Here is a 19,147-nt window from a genome sequence, read left to right on the forward strand (position 1 = left end):
ACAACCCCCGAGTTCCTCCATGGTTTACGGTAGCAGCAACAACTCACGGTTGAGAGAAAGAAGGAGAGGGAGGAAAAGAATAATTGATTTTGATAGCGTCGATTTCCCTTCTCCAACAGTGGTAAACAGTACTACCGTCAGAGTAGGGAGGAAGATAAGGAGGAGTATACCATGCAGGACCATCCATGCTCCTTTTAAACCTCAATAATGAGTGCAGTGATTCGCTAACAGTGGTGGTTCTTCTCATGTGCATGAGATAGACACGACGTCACTATTTTTGTCAGATTCCAATAGCTCCAGCGACCTTCAACTCCTCAACTGGAAGTTGATTTTTAATGTCCTAAACCCTCGCATGCTAACCTATTTTTCATGTTTAGTTTGTATTTTAATTGGAAATTTTTGCTTAAGTTCGTTGATGTTTTTTTTTGGTTGATATAATTGTTTGAATTGTGATTTGTGAATGTGATCGGTGATGTTGAATTGCAATAAATTGAGTATTTGAGATGTTAGTAAAAATTTTAGTTTGTAAATTAGATGAAAATGTTTGATTTGCATGTGTTTATGATTTAAGTGAAACTTGTTTTTGTTCTTAATATTAAAGAAGCGAACATGATAAAATGAGTATGAAATGGGGCTGATTTTTGCAAGATAATATCATTTCGAGTTTGATTTTTTTTTTAAAGAAAAGGTGAGAAAGAAGTTCCTCATAAATTACTACAAAAATCGAATACGAATAACCTATTTAATATTCAAAAATTATTTTCTCATGAACACACTCGTATGAGTACAATTATTTTTCCCAGAAATATATTAATAGTTAAAAACAAAAGGTGGATAATTGGATACTTTCCTTCTAAAACAATCAAATTTTTCAAGACTTTTACTTGAGAAAATATATTAAAAAATAATATAAATTATATTTTAAATCTTTTCATGTGATTTTATTGAAAGGCTGATGTTGTCGGTATTGTTTGAATTGTGACAAATTGATGAAGTCGAGGTTTGAAATTGAAATTGTAAAAAATATGTGAGGTATTATTGATAAGACTGAAAATTTTTAGTGATTAATTGTTTGGTTATGAAAATGTGAATATGATCTTGGGATGACAATAAATTTTATTGATTTTAAATTTATTATAAGCATCGTGTGGAGAATTAGAATAATGAATGAGCATCAATCTTTGAGTGAGGTTTCAATTTATTTATTTGGCGTTAATTTTCAGAACTATATATGAACATGCGAGTTTAATTGTAAGATGTAGAATTAATGGTGCATTTGTTGTGGGTTTGAAATAAGAAGTCGAGTTATGATTTTAAAATAGAATATGCTTGGATGATGTGTGCACGTTACTTTTGAAAAAACTATTGATGATAAGATTGAGAGTAGCCATGTTATAGTATTTTGAAATTTTAATTTTGATGGGGAATGTTCTAATGAGCACATTCTGGGTATATTACTGTTGAAAAATGATGATGATAAGAAAATATACAAATAAAAAAATTTAGTAGAATTATAATCAATCCAAGATGAGTCCTAGACATTATTTTTTGAATGCTAATTAATAAAAAAACATAATAATAATAATAATAATTTTATATTAACTGTTCATGTTAATTGTTAATCAAACTCATGATAGAATGATCTTGTAGTAGACTTTATTTTTTGAATGTTAATTATTGGATAATAGGATCAATTGATGTATGATCAATAAATTAATTGCTTCTATTAATTATTAATCAACACGGGATGATATGGTCTAATATCAAATCTTGTTCTCTAGTTGGTGATAAATAAATAATAGAATCAATTAATACATTATCTTTAGGACACGAGTTAATAATTTTTTGGTCACCATATAATCATCTATTTTATAATTTTAAAAAAATAATTTGATATTCTTATTATTTATTGAGTAGCCCGCGATGGAATAGTTTCCATTATCTATTAAATAACCTAAAATGAAATGGTTCAATATTAGATTATGTTCTTTAAATGTTATTTATTTTGTGGTCATTTAACCATGACCATAAGTATATATTAAATCTTGCATGTTAAATGATACTATCCTGTGTTAAATAATCCAAGATGAAATGATTCAATGTTGGAGGCATGTCATTTAGATGTTAATTAATAGATAACATGGCCAATCAATATAGTCTTATTATTCATCAAGTGACTCTAGGATGGTAAGGTTCAACTTTGTGGACATTGTATAATGGACAATACCTAGATAAAATATCAATTTAGGCATACCATATAAATACATATATTATTGAAAAAATAATATAACAATGCAGCTTATATGAGATAGAATATATAGAAAAATATTTTTTTTTTGTTATATATAACCATTATCTTACTCAAAACCTTTGTTAATTAAGATTTATAATTATCATAATACCAGGTGACAATTTTTTTATTTTCTTTTTTCCTTCTTTACACCAAGCTCGCCTCGATGTCCCCTATTACATCTATTATTATCACAATTACCATTATTATTACTATTATTATCATAATTATTACTATTATAATAAATTATTATTTTCACTACTACTATTATTATTATCATTACTATCACTATCATTGTTGTCGTCGTCATTATCATTATCATTAAAAAAACAAAAATCATAAACTTGATTTGAAGGATAAAATCAAAAACCATAAAAACATTGATAAAATGATCAAGAAAAAAAGAAGGGTCAAATTGAAAAACATCATGCATGATAAATTAGAATTGAATGATTAAATTTAAAACAAATAAAACTATATAAAAAAAAGGATAAAAACAAAAAATCCAACAAAAAGGACTGGATCTGAAACGCCAATAACAACGAGTACCAGAGTTTATTTTTCAGGGTAGGAGAGAGAAATGAAGGGGGAAAAAGACTCACTAGTGATAAACTGATTACCGTAAGTTGACACATGTTACCTAAAAAAAGAGAGGACACAACAAAGAATCAAATGAAACGGCATAAACATATCTTTCACTATCAAGGGGCACCGCACGCATAGGCGTGTGCCATTAGCTCTTCTAGTTAAAATAACATTATTTAAATGTGAAATGATGATATTATCCGTAATCAAGCGATAATTATCAAAATAGAGGTAAAAATACCTTAATACTCCTGATTAAATAAATGGATTAAATCTTTTGGCCTCAAAAGCATACGTGGAACTTAATCTTACATAAATGAAGGAAAAGACTTGCATGCCCTTGCCTAACAATGTTAGTTTTTTTATATCCCAGGGTATTATGGTCATTTTAATGTTCATGAAAATATAAAAAAGATAAAAAATCACAAAAAAAAAAAATTATAATGATTAATGCATTCTACAAAAAAAAAAAACAAAAATACTCCTAATTCAAATGCAAACAATTATTTTTAAAAGGCTATAAACACCATTTTATTATTACAACGAACAACAAAATGATGAGTTTATAGCCAAATTCCCTTTCCTCTTTAGATTTTTTTTTATATCTAAAAGAACAAAATATTTGAATTTTTATTTATTTATCTTGCTTGTTAAAAAGAAAATCCTTACAGAAAGTTTCAATATGTGATCTTTTTTTTTACTTATACATTTTTGTTGTTGTCTTTTTAGTATAATGTTTTTTTTAAAAAAATCTTTGTTTAACATATTAAAAGTGTTTATCATGTAAAATTATTCTTCTTAACATGATTATTAAAAAAAAATTATTAAAAATAATATATACTAATTATTATAAAAAAAATTGAATTCAAGATTCACATGCATTAATAATTATATTTTTCACTTCTATATCCATAATTTTATCTGAATGTACTTTATCAAATTTGTAATCATGGAATAACACAAGAAAAAAAGTATTACAATCATAAAACATTTTACAAGTTAAAAATATTATAGAGATACAAAATTAAAACGGAAATGCTTTCAAGCAAATTGAAAAGAAATGAAAAGAAAAGAAAAGAAAATCACATAAATGATAATTCTTAAAATATATAAGAGAGTAATATAAGAAGTGCAACTAAATATGAATTTTTTTTCTTGAAATATGAATTATAAAATCAAAACGTATCACGAAAATTAATTGAAAATTTAGCTTTCAAAATTGAAGTAGTTTGTACCTTTTCTTAATTAACTCTTACAAAGAAGGAATAAAAAAAGTTATGGAAGATAAGCCCGACTGGGCTATCAGGAGTTGGGCTATAGGAGCCCAAGCAACCAATCAGGGAAAAGAGATCAAACCGAACAGGCAATATTTTGATTGGGTAGAAAATAAAGTGAGTGGGCGGTTGATAAGGTGATGACGACGAGATGGGAGCGGACAGGATTCAATAAATACGAGATGGGAGCGGACTGTGTTTATTTTGTTTTTGTTTTTTTTAAAAAGTTAATTTTTTTATAATTTTTAAAAAATAAAAATTATTATTTTAATATATTTTTAAATAAAAAATACTTTTAAAAAAAATTATATCACAATTCTATAACCTATAGCTTTTTTCCAAGAGTATTTTTTTTGTGTTTAAAAAATACTTTTAAAAATGTTTAATTTTTTATTTTAAATTATTTTTTCATGATTTTGCATTGATATAAAAAATAAATTTTAAAAATAAAATATATTATTTTAATATATTTTCAAATAAATAACAATTTAAAAAACAATTTTTTACACAATTATAAACATTTAAGAGTCCAAACAAAACTCAAGAAAGGTCAAGACAGTAGTAGCAATATATAAGAGGTCGAGTGGCAGGAAGCGAAGATTGACGCAAAGAGGATATTATCTTTCGATGAAATGGGAGATCTATATGCCTTGGATTTCGACGGAGTTCTCTGTGATAGCTGCGGTGAAAGCTCTCTCTCCGCTGTCAAGGTTCTCTTCTCTCTCTCCTCCTTTTTAGCTGCCATGAAATGGAATACAACTTTTGGAAGCACTAATTCAAGTCAATTTTGTTCAAATAGCGAGTAATAGGATGATGATGCTGTTTCTTTACTGGTTGTTTTGGTGATAGAATAGGCTGCTAAAGTGAGATGGCCTGTTTTATTCGATACGGTGGATTCAACTTTGCAGGACTGGATTGTTGATCAGATGCACATTGTAAGTCCGTCCTTTTGTGTCTTAGCTAGAAAACGAATAAGTATATTACATTTCTTGCACCTTTTGAAAGGATATACCTGTTATAATTGGTTCATATCTATTTCATCATGAGTATTCTGCAAAATTTAAAATTTGCATCCATGATTTCAACTTTGTGAATTTGCTGTTGGGGTCTTACAATTGAAATATTGGTGACTTGTTATGGGTCCATTTGGAGACATCGGTTGGATTGAGCTGTAAAACTAAAGTTCTGACTTGATGTGGAAAGTCCTCGGATTGATGCCGTATATAAATGCCAACGCACTTCTTCTTCTTCTTGAAAATTATTTTCGTTTTCTTTTTCTATAAAAAGAAAAACGAAGGGAATGGTATATGTTTGAGGCTAATTACTGACTTGTACTGTGGCAGGTGCGACCTGTGGTGGAAACTGGATATGAAAATCTGTTGCTTGTAAGGCTGCTGCTGGAGATGAGAATCCCTTCTATTCGGAAATCCTCGGTGGGCATACAGCGCCACAACCCTGACTTATCTCTATTATATGAAAAAACTAAGAACATTTTATGTCACGTTTATTATCCTCAAGAATTACGAAATTATTTTGTTCACTTTCAAATACTGGTCTGGACCTGATAACTGTGGTTCAACTTGCAAGGTTGCAGAGGGACTCACGGTTGATGGGATATTGGATAACTGGTCAAAGATAAAGCCTGTCATTATGGAAGAATGGGCTGAGAATAGAGATGCTCTGATAGAACTCTTTGGAAAGGTCAGGGATGAATGGATGGATAATGACTTGGCAACATGGATTGGAGCGAACAGGTATTTCAATTAAGTTTTTAGAGATGTGCCCCAATATGTAGAACTTCAGTATAAATCATGATAAGAAAGTAAACCCAAAGTTATGGTTAAAACTCGATGATTATTTCTTGCCAACAACTTAACCAAATCAGATTCATCTGCATATCAGATTCATTCAGGGTTACCACGCATTATGCACCTTAAATTCTAAGAGCTCGAAGCTGATTTTGCAGAAATGAACTATGAATTTGAAATTTATTTTCAGAGGATATTCCTTAAGAATGAGAATATCTCTAGAGAATAAACGTACTTGCCATCCTTGGAAGTTTGGGATACGTATTTGTTCAATTATCTCCCTCCTTCACTCACTGCCTATAACAATTGGGTTGACCATTTCTACATAATTCTGCGGCTACATTTTGCGCTGAAAAATGATTAATCGCTGTTATCTTTGAATCTCAATGACCTCCACCAGGCATGTCTATCAAATATTGTTTTTTTTTTTTTTTTAAAAAAAAAAACTTTGATTTTGCTGAACAAGCCTTTGGACCTGATAATTGATCCTCCCCTGCAGATTCTATCCCGGTGTTCCTGATGCTTTGAAATTTGCAAGCTCAAGTATATATATAGTCACCACAAAACAGGTGTGGCCTGTTATTCTTTTATCTTTTGCTCTCAAATGATTGTGACATTGGAGTAAGGGCATTATAATTCAATCCCCATCAGGTTTTGAAGTGAAAATCAAAGGAGATGAAATTTGGAGAGGACTTGAGTGTTTTTTTTTATTTCTTTTACTGATATTCAAACTTGTGCCCCCTTTTTTTCTTGCTTTTCAATTCAGAGCCGGTTTGCAGATGCTTTACTACAAGAGCTCGCGGGACTGAAAATCCCGCCAGAAAGAATATATGGTCTCGGAACTGGGTTAGTACATGTTAATTGAGTGTTGTGGGGAAAGCAAAACCATTGATAGTTTCCTTGATTCTTTTGCACGGTTTGCTTTCCATAATGATTTTTTTTTTCCTTGTCCCACCGTTAATTTCAATTGCTGCTTTCAGTCCCAAGGTGGAAGTGCTGAAGCAACTTCAAAGGAAACCGGAGCACCAGGGGTTGAAACTACAGTAAGATCCATTTTTCTTTACCCATTTTTCATCCAGTCGCCACATCTATAAACCTCTGCAGACCTTGTGGTCTCCCGTTAACTTTCTTCTCCAGTTAACTTAATTTGAATTGGATTTGATTTTTCTAAATCATGGACAGCTTTGTGGAAGATCGACTTGCAACCCTGAAGAATGTAATTAAAGATCCTGAATTAGATGGGTGGAACTTGTACTTAGGTAATCATCTCCCTCAGCTTTTCCTGTTTTTTGCCGTCTCTCCTTTTGATGCAACCCTGTTACAGTATCATTAATATTCGTTTGGCAATAATGTTGATTAACTTGTACAGGGGATTGGGGATACAACACTCATCAAGAGAGAGGGGAAGCAGCAAGCATTCCCAGGATTACCCTTCTTCAGCTCACCGACTTCAGTAAAAAGCTCAAGTAATCATGGACTTAGCCAAATAAGTAAGATTTGTTTTTGTCATGCTTGAGTTTGATTACCACGACAAAACCAGGAAATCTCTCATTTCATACCAGTTTGAATCTTCATGAATAAAGCACGATCAAACTTGTGATTTGTAAGCCTTTATTCAATTATTCAGGTCATAACTGAGTTGTTTTCGATGATCAAGTTGCCACTTGTAAAATGGTAGAAATTAAGGAATTGAACGCTTCCATTCCATGTAACTTGTCTGGGTTGACCAAACAAAATATTATCCACTGTACTTCACAGATTCTACCACTTCCGAACAACACTGAATGGAAAACACAGGCTGTATTTCTTCTCAAATTTCATCATCCAGGAAAGGGAACATAATATTGCCCTGCTTGACAAAAAAAGAACAAAGAAACGAAAAAAGTGGAAGAGAAATTCGAATACCAGCCACAATATTGCTCAAGACTTGGGAAGAGAACCACTGCCGACAGAAAGTATATTATCCAGGGTACAAAGTCAAATCTTGCACTGGCTGAGCTTGTATATCAAATAATTAAAATAAAAGATATTCAAAATGAATATGACCCCGATGAATCAGTAAATTCTGCAAAATCCGATCTCAATCACACATCATACACATACCAGTTATTACACGAAAACACATGATCACACATTGTTTATATGCTAAATTTGCTGGCAAAATAAGACTTCTATTTGTGATTGGTGTGTAAAAAGGGATCCAGATTCTAGATGGTAGCAAGCAGCAGCATGTTAAAAGAAAAGGAACAAAAAGGAAGGATGGTGGGTGGGGACGAGTTGCAAGAGTTGCAACTACAGACCCAGAAATTAAACTTGCGGTGAAATTATGATGTGATTAATTCATTGACTAATTACATGTGAAAAGGAGGATTCCCACTTGGCTACAATTCTTCTTTCTGATGCCCATCATCCTTTGTAGCAGCTGCAGGAGCATTGTCTGCTTTGTCCTTCTCGCGCTGAAGCTTCTCAATGACTGCTTCTAAAGGAGGATCTCCATGTCTACGTAAAACTTGATCCCCAATCTTGATTTCATAAGCCTCCGGTTCATTCAAAATGAACTCCTTCAACTGGCAACAAAAGAATGCGATATTGAGGTAAAAGGAGAACACGATATTCAAGATCAACAATGCATTTACTTAAAACTAAAAACACTAAACCAGTAATCTTCAATAAAATGCGAACATCATTTAAAAGACTTGTTAAGCAAAATGGCTATCACACTGACGAGTGGATTTGGCTAGTCAAGAGTCAAAAGTACTAATGTGCAATCACTTCAATTAGGCATGATCAAAACAAACTCAGGAGTCAATGAACTCCACCGCTTTACCTCCATTGTGTCTCTGCCTTGATCCATGCTAAACATAATTGTACTCAAATCAACCCCTGAAAACTGCACTCGAATTCCTCCCGTTTTCATAATCTTTGTCCATTTCATAGCAATCTCAGCAACCACGTCCTGAAAAATCAAGACCATAAAAATTCAATCCTTAACTAACAATCCAAAAGCCCCAATTCACAGAAAATGAAAACTTAAATCAAATTACCGGAGTCCGGCGTGCGCCTAATCGGAGCTTAACAAACCCAAAAACTGGCCCGAAATTTCGCTTCATCATCATCTCCTGGATCTCCTGCACATTCATTTTGTTCAAATCAGACGGTGGTGGATCGAACTCGTCTTCAGACCGTTTTGTGGTCTTTCCCCAATTTTTCCATGCCTCGTCTTCCTCATCGTCGATAACGTCGTCAAGATCATCCGTTATGTGGATGCTTCGCTTCCCTGCATTGGCCACGCGGATGAAATCGTAATCCGGGGAGAAGATTAGGGGTAGAAATAGAATTAGGAGAAGCAGGATGTTGGGCTTTGGCATTTTTGTGATATCGGAAAAATTGGGTTTTTTTGTTTATTTATGGGTTTTGAAAATGGAGGGTAACTGTTAACGTGCGCACAGGGGGTGCGTTGGATTTGGGCACGGTTATTGTGCATGGTTTAGGTGCTAATCAGTTTGCTTATCAATTGAGTTTGTGCCGAATTGGAGTTTAATTCTACTCGAAAGAACTTCCATAAGAGGATGTAATTAATTGTTTCATTTTTAATAATCCTTATTAATTGTGTAGACAAACTAAAATTAATATCTTCCAAAACCAAAAATTGCAGCCATTTTCTTCTCAGTGCTATTCGATCTTATGCCATGCATCATCCATAAGGATTGAATAGTAATGTGGGCTGCATTTGTCGAGAACTCTCTCTAAATATCACCAGAGCTGTACATAAGGAACCATATCTGCAAAATGTCAAGAATCATTTTTATAATTGAAGGTGAACTTTTTCTTAATTTCAGTGTTGATGCAATTCCAGCCTATTTCTAAACTCCTCGATTAATTCATCCAGCGACTACATGAGCAAGCTTTCACAGCATTCAAATCCTCCTATCCTTTCACTGATCAATCTCTTTCAATCTTCTTCACACATAGCTAGGGTTCGTTTGATATGAATGCCTGGAGAAGGTGTTCGGAGTTAATGGATTCTCTTGCTTTTTTTGTTAAAAACAACAAAGAGAAAGGCCCTGGAATTAGCCCATCGCCTATGCCAAGCCGAAGGGACAGATTATTACCAAGTGAAAATAAGAAGGGAAAATTGTGATGGGCTCAAATAAACCTCCCCGTTGAGCCACATGACGAAGAGCAGCTGCATGCCTACATTAACAAAACATAGCAAGTGTTTTTAGGCCTGCCATTCTCTTTGTGGAACATTTCTAAACACAGCAGGACTAAATAGAGTTAAAGCATATTGACTTGGCATGGCATCGGCTTGTATGTTGGATTTGGTAAATCCCAATCTGGAGCCTTTTCCCTGTCAAGGAAGGCAAAGCGACAGGCAGAGCATCTTCCTCCAGAATTAAAATTTCCAAAGCTTAATTTCATTGCTTCGGTCATGGTCAGATAGCTGCTAGCTTGCTTCTCATCCGATATCCACGTGGAACGATCAGTAGCTACTTGGCAGTTTAAAAATGGTCCTGCGATTCATGGCTAGAATTACACGATGGCGACAAAATGGCTGCATTATAATTAGGAAGTGTAGTTTGCTGAAATAAAAGCACAGAAAAGAAAGGAAATGAGAGGGCCGTGGATCTCGACTAACATACATGTCCTGCTTATCACTGCTGGATCAACTCGGAAAGTGCCAAGAGTTGGAAAGGGTATGGAGAAAAAAAGGAGACCAGTAGTAGAAAAGTATAAACTCGTGGCATCTTTAGCAGTGCTACATTAAGCAGTCACCTTCAGCTATCATTCTATAAGGTAACCAAAGGCTGAGGATTTATGGAAGGAAACTCATTAATTTGTTAAGAGAGACAATGACTTGGTGTAGGATATGTAAGGGTAGCATTCAGGGTTGTCACTACAGCGCCATTTCGAATTGCATTACAAACAGAATTTAATTTTTTTTTGTTTGAAATTATTTTTTATATTTTTAAATTATTTTAATGTACTGATATCAATTATTACAACACTCTCAGACACCCTCTAAACTTTTTTTTTTTTTGTTTAACGTGGGTGTCCGGGCCAGCTTGCGCGCACCTCGACTAATCCCACGGGCCCTGAAGTTAACGACCATGTAAGCTTCCAGTGGCCATCATATGAGCAACCACATGGCTCGAACCTGAGACCACAGAGGGAGCAAACCTCTTGGTCCCAAGCTTTTACCACTGAGCCACCACCTAGATGGTTGACACCCTCTAAACTTGCGTGGAGGGGCTGAAGTTCTTCTAATTATTTAAAAGTTCATTTTAGACCTTATATATTTAAGGTTCTTTCAATTAGGCCCCTCTGAAAATTTGCTTATTCTATTTATGATCCCATCTTTTGTAGATTAATTCTATATCCATCCTTATCTTACTTTCATTTCATATTGGGTCCCATTTATTTTACTGTAGCTTCAGCACTAACAATGTTCTTCGCTGGTTGCATGCTGAACACATCCATCTATTAGGTTAACATATAATTGAAAACTGGTCAAAATGTCACCTCAAGGTTTCATGTTTGAATCCATTCTATCAGACCTTTTTGTATATGTCTAGAGCAAGACCGTATTGGGTCATACGTACGGTGCATACTTTAAAATATATGTGCTGCAGATCAGGCGAGCATGCACTTCCAAACATTATTTTCTTCACATTCAAATCTCAAGGAACTCCATTAATAGCTGCATGACCATATTCTTTCATGGCCTGTTCCGTTGACTTGTCACAGTACTGTACTAGCAGTTTTATGCTCAGCATTTTGCTCTTACAGATACCATTGCCAGATTCTAAAGCAAGACCTGAGACTGGAGAGCAAGAGTATCAGCCGCAGCTTCGGAACATGATGATCACTAGGTACATGCACAAACGTCTTCTTCATTTCACATCATTTGGGAAATGGTAGAAATCTATATATATATATATATATATATATATATATATATATATATGTCGTGTACTGCAAAGCCCTGGTAGTATTTCGATCAATGCCTCAAATGGAATACAAAAAAAAAAAAAAAAAAAACTAATAAGATTGCTTTCAGTTCTATCTTGGACGAATCAACTCCTGGGATTTATCTGTTCTTATACACAATGCATCGGCTTGTAATTTGGATTGGAATCCTTGATAACATAAAACATGCAAGATGAATCTAAACACTTGATTCGTCTATAGATAGGACAAGTCTACTCTGTCATGGATATATTAGAAAAACTAGAAGAAAATAATAATAAAAAAGCCTGAGAATGACCCGTACATTTACTATATAACTTTTCCACGTGTCCCCTGGATCATGGCCATTGCTTCTAGTGGAGCGAATCTTAGTATGATCTTACATTTTTTTTATTATGTTATAATGAAATTATCAGTAAGTAAATTGAAATTTACACGTTGTCAATAACAAAAAAATAAGCTGAAACCAACTCGAGGGGAGATGTGTTGCCCAGGAACATTGTTTTGTTTTGGTACGTAGTGGCTGCTTATAAGTCACCGTTTGGCAATACGAATACGGCAACAGTCGGAAGCAAACACTGATTTAAAGTGTTTGGTTGATTCACGTGAATCTCACTCGAAAACTAAAGTCGAACCCAGTTTGTGAAAAGAAATTTACAATTGCTTCGTGCCCGTGTTCTCTCTCTCATCGACTACGCATAATCTCTGCCTCCACACAATGGAAAGTGAATTTATTCACTCTCCATTGTGTGGATACAGTGGAGACGTTCTTTACTGTTATGGTCGGATCAGATCCTGTCTAAACTTAAATGTATTGGACTATGTCGGATCCAGTAAAAATAAATTAATTTTTTTAATTATATTTTACTCGAAAAAACTAGTGTTTAATATTATTCAATGACACTGTATAAATTAGAAGAAGATCGCATGATAACATAGCATTTGCAAAATTTGATCGCAATTCCAATTGTGTTCCTGATGATATTTTACCTGATTTTGTTGCATGCTCGAAAAACCATGGAAACTGTAGTTTTTATCGGATGAATTTCGTACGTGATGGAATTGTAGATAGGTTAATGGAACAATAAAAAAATAATTGATATAAAAGTACTATTTATTTAATGATGTAATAGTAGTAGTTAAATCTATAATATTTAAATTAAAAACCATCAATATATATATATATATATATATATATATATATATATATATATTTTAGTTATTTTATAACCTCAATTTGAAAAGTATTTTTTACCAAACACATTAAACTATTTTTTATTTAACCTCAATTTCATCAACAGTTTTAACCAAACATATATAAATATCAAACTAACCTCAACTAAAAGTACTTTTTATAAAACAACCTTTTCAAACCACAACCATAAAAGTTACCATAATACCAGACACAAGAGGTAGAAATTATATTTTAAAGTAATTTTTATTTTAAAATATATTAAAATAATTTTTTTATTTTTTAAAATTTATTTCTGACATCATCGTATCAAAACAATTTAAAATATTAAAAAATAATTAAAAAAATCAAAATTATTTATAAGCATGATTTGACAGCACTACCGCCATTACGGGGTTCAACTTGGATTTTTTTGATGGCTTTGCCCTTGTTCGGCTCATTTTTTGAATAAGGAATTGATTAATGATGTGTTTGAGAACGTGGTGTAAATCGTGTTCCTTTAAATTTTAATTTTTTTTGTTTAAAATAATTTTTTTTTATGATTTCAGATTGTTTTGATGTGCAGATATTAAAAATAATTTTTTAAAAGTAAAAAATTTCATTTTAATATCTTTATAAATAAAAAAATATTTTAAACCATTATTACTACAACAATTCCAAATAAAAATTTTAAGGCTGCCTTAATTTTGCTGCCCTTTCCGACCGGCAACAAATGTGTTTGGTCGTTGCCAAACACAAATTGAGGACTTCCCCCGCTAAATGCTGAAGGCGCACCCACCACCATTGAGTAGGAATTGACAACGTTTCTTTCCGGTAGGACCTACTAGGCCACTACAGATGAAGGCATATTTCCTATCAATTCACACTCACATGTATCCATCTAATGTAAAAAAATATAAAAGTAATTGAGCACTCTGTAAAAGTATCGCCAATGGTTTCCTTTGTTTGCTGAAAAGCCATGAACGGACCTCTGGATTGGTGCTTCGATGTAGCTGAAAAGGCAAGGGCACGAGCACCTCTCATATTATGTTTGCAGGGGACACATGGAAAAGTTCTCATTATGTTCATTTATATCACATTCAAATGTTTTTCAATATAGTCTGACCGTTGCAACCAATTTAATTTTTTTTTTAATTTAGATATTCGGATAGTTTACATGTATCTTGACTAATCTAACAGGTCCTGAAATTAAAAACCATATAAGCTTTCAATGACCCTGAGATTTGTGGAATTCGAACAGGTGATCTCTAAAAAGCAATTCTATAATTTTATCAATTTAATTACACCCATTAATTTAAATTTTACTTATTAAATTAAATTATGTTGTTATCAATTTAAATATCACATATTAAATCCCTATGTCACGGTCAATTTAATTCTTCATATTATATTCATGTTTTTGTTATTGAAAAAGGAAAATGTAGGGTAGGTAGTTTGGTAATCCTAAGAACAAAAAGTGACCATCTTTGACCAGTCGTGCCGCCTGGCCAGATGCAGTGCATCGACCAGGCCCCGGAGGTTTGCAGTTTCACATTTTTAATGAATTTAACTCGAGAGTCAAGCCCGCCACGTGGAATAATTATTTTCAACACAATTGGCCTGTCTCTGTGCGAATATTATTGGATAAGTCCGTGCACTTCATGCATTTAGAGATATGCATGCTTCTTATAGATTTATTATTATTATTATTATTATTCATCAATAAATATTTGCATTTTATATATTTCGTGGATTTTTCTTCTATTAATCGCGGCGGCAATTATTGGCTTCCTCTATGTCATGTTTTTTTTTCCTCTTGATGTTAAAATTAAAAAATTAAAAATTATTAAAAAAAACATTTTACTTCACAAGCTAATTAAATCCAAAATATCCACCTGGGGAATATTCACTGTTTTGATGACATTGTTTACGGTGATTTAAAAAAATGGAAATCATCTAGTATTTGTTTTTGCAGTCAAACTTTATTTTTTAAATTTTTTTAAATTAATTTTTTTGAATTATTTTATTATGTTAATATAAAAATAAATTTTAAAAAATAAAAAATTATTTTAAAAAATTTCTAAAAAAAATACTTTAAAAATACTCGCTACAAAAACTATTAAGAAATTGAAATAGACTGTCTTTTATCGTAGAAGCCAGAGAGTAGAATTCAGAAACCTTATAAAACGTATCTCCCACGACTCCTAAGTCCTAACACGCCCACCTTTCATACGCGACTCTGTTGTCTTCTCAACAAGTGGCTTTCGCTCTAGTAACCTTCTGGGTGTGTTGTTACTAGCTAGTGTCTACCGTGTTAACACCTCCATAAATGGCTGCTTTAAGGAGCTTATTGAAGAAAAACTCATCATCAATCCCAACATGTAACGAGCTGGTGATGATTAGAAGATTGTTCTCTTCGGAAGCTGCTGCTGCTTCCCCTTCTTTTGCTCAAAGACTCAGAGATTTGCCTAAAGATCTTCCTGGCACTAAAATCAAGACACAAGTTTCCCAAGTATGTCCATCTCCCTCCATATCTATTGATCATTAATTTTAACCAAAAAAAATCTCTTTGCTTAATTCCTGGCGCATTAATGACGATAGTTTTCTGCTTTGCTATTTACCATTTTCTTCAAGTACAGTGGTACTCTTTTCCTGGGGTTTTTATTTATGATTTCAATGTTTTTCTCCTCAATCCGGCTATATATATATATATATATATATAATTCGGTCCAATAAGAATCCTCATATAAAAATGAATAGAAACATCTTTCTGTGCCCACCGGATTGGTCACTGCGCTGTCCGTTTTTTCTTCTTTCCGACAAGCCACGAACTAACTGCACCGTTGTCTATTCAGCTCTGAAACGACAAGTCGTCTTCATGTTTGCGAAGACTAGTCGTCGACATAGGTTTCAGCTAGTTCAACCAAGTTGTTCATAAGGAAAAGAGAGTGGATTTTCAGTGTCGTGGATTTTCTAATCTTGGACCAAATTTTGTGTCCAAACTAACTCACTCTTTTTTTATAATTCAAAATATTCAGCTCATTGGGAAAACTCCAATTGTGTATCTGAGCAAAGTGACTGAAGGATGTGGAGCTTATATAGCCGCCAAGCAAGAGATGTTTCAGCCCACTTCTAGCATCAAAGACAGGTATCACAGAACTCAATACTATTTTCCTATGTTATCATAAACCTTAAGGTCAAATAAAAACCATAATGTTTATGCTACAGACCGGCATTGGCAATGATAGAAGATGCAGAAAAGAAGAACTTGATTGCTCCTGGGAAGGTTTGCTCAATAGTCATAGCTCTAAAACTTTTAGATATTATAGGTTCAATCAGATGCTTGAACTTTTTGAATTTCTCTAACTTGTTTATTCATGTTACACTAGACGACTTTGATAGAGCCCACATCTGGTAATATGGGGATCAGCATGGCATTTATGGCAGCCATGAAAGGGTACAAGATGATTCTAACCATGCCTTCTTATACTAGTTTGGAGAGAAGGGTGACCATGAGAGCTTTTGGAGCTGAGTTAATTCTGACTGACCCCGCTAAGGGAATGGGAGGAACAGTTAAGAAGGCTTATGAACTTTTGGAATCCACTCCAGGTGCTTTCATGCTTCAACAGTTCTCAAATCCTGCCAATACCCAGGTACTTGATCTCACAATAGCAGTGACATTGCATAGCTTAAAGGGCTTATCGAGAGCAATGTGCTCGAGTTAGTATTATTTTGATGATTTGGGATTTTAACTCTCTTACTTTGTAACTATTGGATTGATTTCTGAATCCAAATGGAAAAACAGATCCATTTCGAAACTACAGGCCCGGAAATATGGGAGGATTCACTTGGAAAAGTTGACATCTTTGTAATGGGAATAGGCAGTGGAGGGACTGTCTCTGGCGTCGGGAAGTATCTCAAATCCCAAAATCCTAACGTTAAGGTATCTAATTTTAAATTCTTGCTGGTGCTTTCACAGCATCACTGCCATGTGCTGTCATAAATGTTACTACTTTATTTCTCCCATAATGTTTTGTCTTCATTTTTATATGATTGTAGATTTATGGAGTAGAGCCTGCGGAGAGTAATGTACTTAATGGTGGTAAACCAGGTAAGAGTCTCGCTCTGCTCTTGTTCTTTTCGTTTTTACTCTTCTCCTCTTGTTATTAGGAAGAAAGGAATTATAGAGAGTAAAGCTAGAATCTTCTCTGCTTCTTAGAAGTAGAATGTTGTTTCCAATAATTTTAAGCTTAAGGTATAATAACCTATAGAGATGGAATGGAGGAATATAACATGATGGAGGTTATGATTTTGGTCTTTGTAATTTTGAAAATTTATGTCAAGTCTGTGCTAAATTCCATACTTATAAGACCCATCCCAGCCCAAGATGGGTCATTGGGGTTTGACCGGGTCAACCTCCTAGGTGGCTCAAAAGCAAACCCGGCTCGGGCAAGGCTCCGGGTTTGCAGGTCATCAGGTTGACCTGCCGGGCTGGGACGAGTTTGATTACCATGCTAAATCCCTTGCTATGGACAGAGAAGTTGAATCTCTATTATTATGCCAATTGAAATAGGTCCTCATGACATTACTGGCAATGGGGTTGGATTCAAACCAGATATATTGGACATGGATGTAATGGAAAAGGTCCTTGAGGTAAGTACCGCTGAATTGAAGGAAAGGGTAGAGAATAAATGTAACTAAAAGATGAGGCATTTTCAATGTCAGATTTTGAAATGCCAAACTGACAATGAAAAAATTAAATGGCAGGTTAGTAGCGAAGATGCTGTGAATATGGCTAGGAGGTTGGCACTGGAAGAAGGTCTTATGGTATTTACTCTTAACAAAGTCTGTTATCGTTGACATTTTGGTTGATTTTCTATCTTTGACAGCCTCTTGCACACATATGCTAATGCGAAGCGCAATGCTTTAATTTTTGTATATGAATCGGTTTTCTTTGAGCTTTGGCTGCAATTTTTGGGTTCTTGGATTTGTAGTTTTCAAGACTCGCATCTGCTTTCAAGAAATGAGCAGTGGCAGAGTACTTTTTGTTGTTTAAATTTTATTCAATTATTTTTGGTTTGTGAAGGTGGGAATATCATCCGGAGCCAACACAGTTGCCGCACTTAGACTTGCGAGAATGCCAGAAAATAAAGGCAAACTTATAGTGGTAAGAACAACTTATATTCCAATTCTCAAAAACACAGAATTTAAATTTTCTACTGACAATTTACACTGTTTGCGGGATGGGGGTACGCTGTTAATAATGACTTTTCTATTCCTGAAGTTGTCATATTTGATTGTTAAGAAGGCTTAAGGTTTCATCAATTTAAGCAAATTTCCTCATCATTGAATCGGGAATTCTTTTTTTACCCAAGTAAATTAATTTAAGTATGAATGCTCCGTAAGAGTTGTTGCTGGTTGACTTTCAGACTATTCATGCAAGTTTTGGGGAGCGATACTTGTCATCTGTTCTCTTTCAAGATCTGAGGAAAGAAGCCGAGAACATGCAGCCAGTTCCTGTGGACTAATTCATTCAAACATCTCACTCGATGAATGTCAAAGGCCTCTTGCGCAACCATGTCTCTCAATGTGTTTGTTGAACGATGTGCAGCAAAATATGTACTCTGTGTCCATGCAGGCGGCTTATCTCCGTAACATTTGTGGTGATAGAGCTTGCTTGTCTCTTAAAGTTTGGCTTTAGTTTCCAATTTCACTTGAAAAGCATCCTCTGTATTACAGAATTTAGTTGAGCAATGGAAATTATTTTTCCTTGATGCCCGCTTGAACTTCTTGCAGTTGATTTTAACCAGCGTCAGTTGAATTAATATTTGCTGATCAATGAATTTTCCAGTGAAAAACCATAATTTTTTTCTATGGTTCTCTAAGATTTTAATACTTTCATGGTTAGGATGAAGCATCGCTACCTCTAAACTGCCGAAGACCGTAGATAAGGAATTTAGAATTTCCACGCTAATTTCTGCGTTATGGATGCGCAACATTTTCAAAATCTTGCCTAGCGCAACCTTTCTCCACATTGATATTAACTGAC

General features: G+C 33.8%; 3 protein-coding genes across 4 annotated transcripts; 2 read left to right on the top strand and 1 right to left on the bottom strand.

Annotated features, from left to right (window-relative positions):
• The first annotated feature begins 4,690 nt into the window (after positions 1-4,690).
• LOC7494092 (uncharacterized) lies at positions 4,691-7,669 on the top strand. Its single transcript, XM_002320104.4, has 9 exons — positions 4,691-4,859; positions 5,004-5,084; positions 5,493-5,582; positions 5,737-5,903; positions 6,457-6,526; positions 6,724-6,803; positions 6,938-7,000; positions 7,140-7,216; positions 7,327-7,669. Exons 1-9 carry the CDS (start codon positions 4,782-4,784, stop codon positions 7,425-7,427), a joined length of 807 nt encoding a protein of 268 aa, XP_002320140.1. The 5' UTR covers positions 4,691-4,781; the 3' UTR covers positions 7,428-7,669.
• Positions 7,670-8,010: 341 nt separating this feature from the next.
• LOC7496977 (uncharacterized) lies at positions 8,011-9,421 on the bottom strand. Its single transcript, XM_002320769.4, has 3 exons — positions 9,002-9,421; positions 8,785-8,913; positions 8,011-8,524 (listed from the first exon to the last, which is right to left on the bottom strand). Exons 1-3 carry the CDS (start codon positions 9,323-9,325, stop codon positions 8,339-8,341), a joined length of 639 nt encoding a protein of 212 aa, XP_002320805.2. The 5' UTR covers positions 9,326-9,421; the 3' UTR covers positions 8,011-8,338.
• A 5,870-nt stretch (positions 9,422-15,291) lies between these two features.
• LOC7494093 (bifunctional L-3-cyanoalanine synthase/cysteine synthase 1, mitochondrial) lies at positions 15,292-18,872 on the top strand. Of its 2 annotated transcripts, XM_002320105.4 has the most exons (10): positions 15,294-15,610; positions 16,137-16,246; positions 16,327-16,384; positions 16,488-16,751; positions 16,904-17,041; positions 17,158-17,209; positions 17,672-17,751; positions 17,866-17,925; positions 18,185-18,265; positions 18,528-18,872. In XM_002320105.4, exons 1-10 carry the CDS (start codon positions 15,428-15,430, stop codon positions 18,624-18,626), a joined length of 1,125 nt encoding a protein of 374 aa, XP_002320141.2. In that variant the 5' UTR covers positions 15,294-15,427; the 3' UTR covers positions 18,627-18,872. The 2 variants fall into 2 exon arrangements, 1 of the variants encoding a protein (XP_002320141.2); XR_002977863.2 differs by lacking the exons at positions 17,672-17,751; positions 18,528-18,872 and having other exon boundaries at positions 15,292-15,610.
• The last annotated feature ends 275 nt before the right edge of the window (positions 18,873-19,147 follow it).

Source organism: Populus trichocarpa, chromosome 14, assembly GCF_000002775.5.
Source record: "Populus trichocarpa isolate Nisqually-1 chromosome 14, P.trichocarpa_v4.1, whole genome shotgun sequence".
NCBI lineage: Eukaryota > Viridiplantae > Streptophyta > Magnoliopsida > Malpighiales > Salicaceae > Populus > Populus trichocarpa.

Coding starts and splice junctions, on each gene's coding strand:
- LOC7494092 (XM_002320104.4), top strand. CDS start 4,782: ATGGGAGATCTATATGCCTTGGATTTCGACGGAGTTCTCTGTGATAGC. Junction 6,527..6,723: donor ATATAGTCACCACAAAACAG/GTGTGGCCTGTT, acceptor TTTTCAATTCAG/AGCCGGTTTGCAGATGCTTT. Junction 7,217..7,326: donor TGGGTGGAACTTGTACTTAG/GTAATCATCTCC, acceptor TAACTTGTACAG/GGGATTGGGGATACAACACT.
- LOC7496977 (XM_002320769.4), bottom strand. CDS start 9,325: ATGCCAAAGCCCAACATCCTGCTTCTCCTAATTCTATTTCTACCCCTA. Junction 8,914..9,001: donor TAGGCGCACGCCGGACTCCG/GTAATTTGATTT, acceptor TTGATTTTTCAG/GACGTGGTTGCTGAGATTGC. Junction 8,525..8,784: donor AAGGCAGAGACACAATGGAG/GTAAAGCGGTGG, acceptor TTTTGTTGCCAG/TTGAAGGAGTTCATTTTGAA.
- LOC7494093 (XM_002320105.4), top strand. CDS start 15,428: ATGGCTGCTTTAAGGAGCTTATTGAAGAAAAACTCATCATCAATCCCA. Junction 17,752..17,865: donor TAATGGAAAAGGTCCTTGAG/GTAAGTACCGCT, acceptor ATTAAATGGCAG/GTTAGTAGCGAAGATGCTGT. Junction 17,926..18,184: donor CACTGGAAGAAGGTCTTATG/GTATTTACTCTT, acceptor TGGTTTGTGAAG/GTGGGAATATCATCCGGAGC.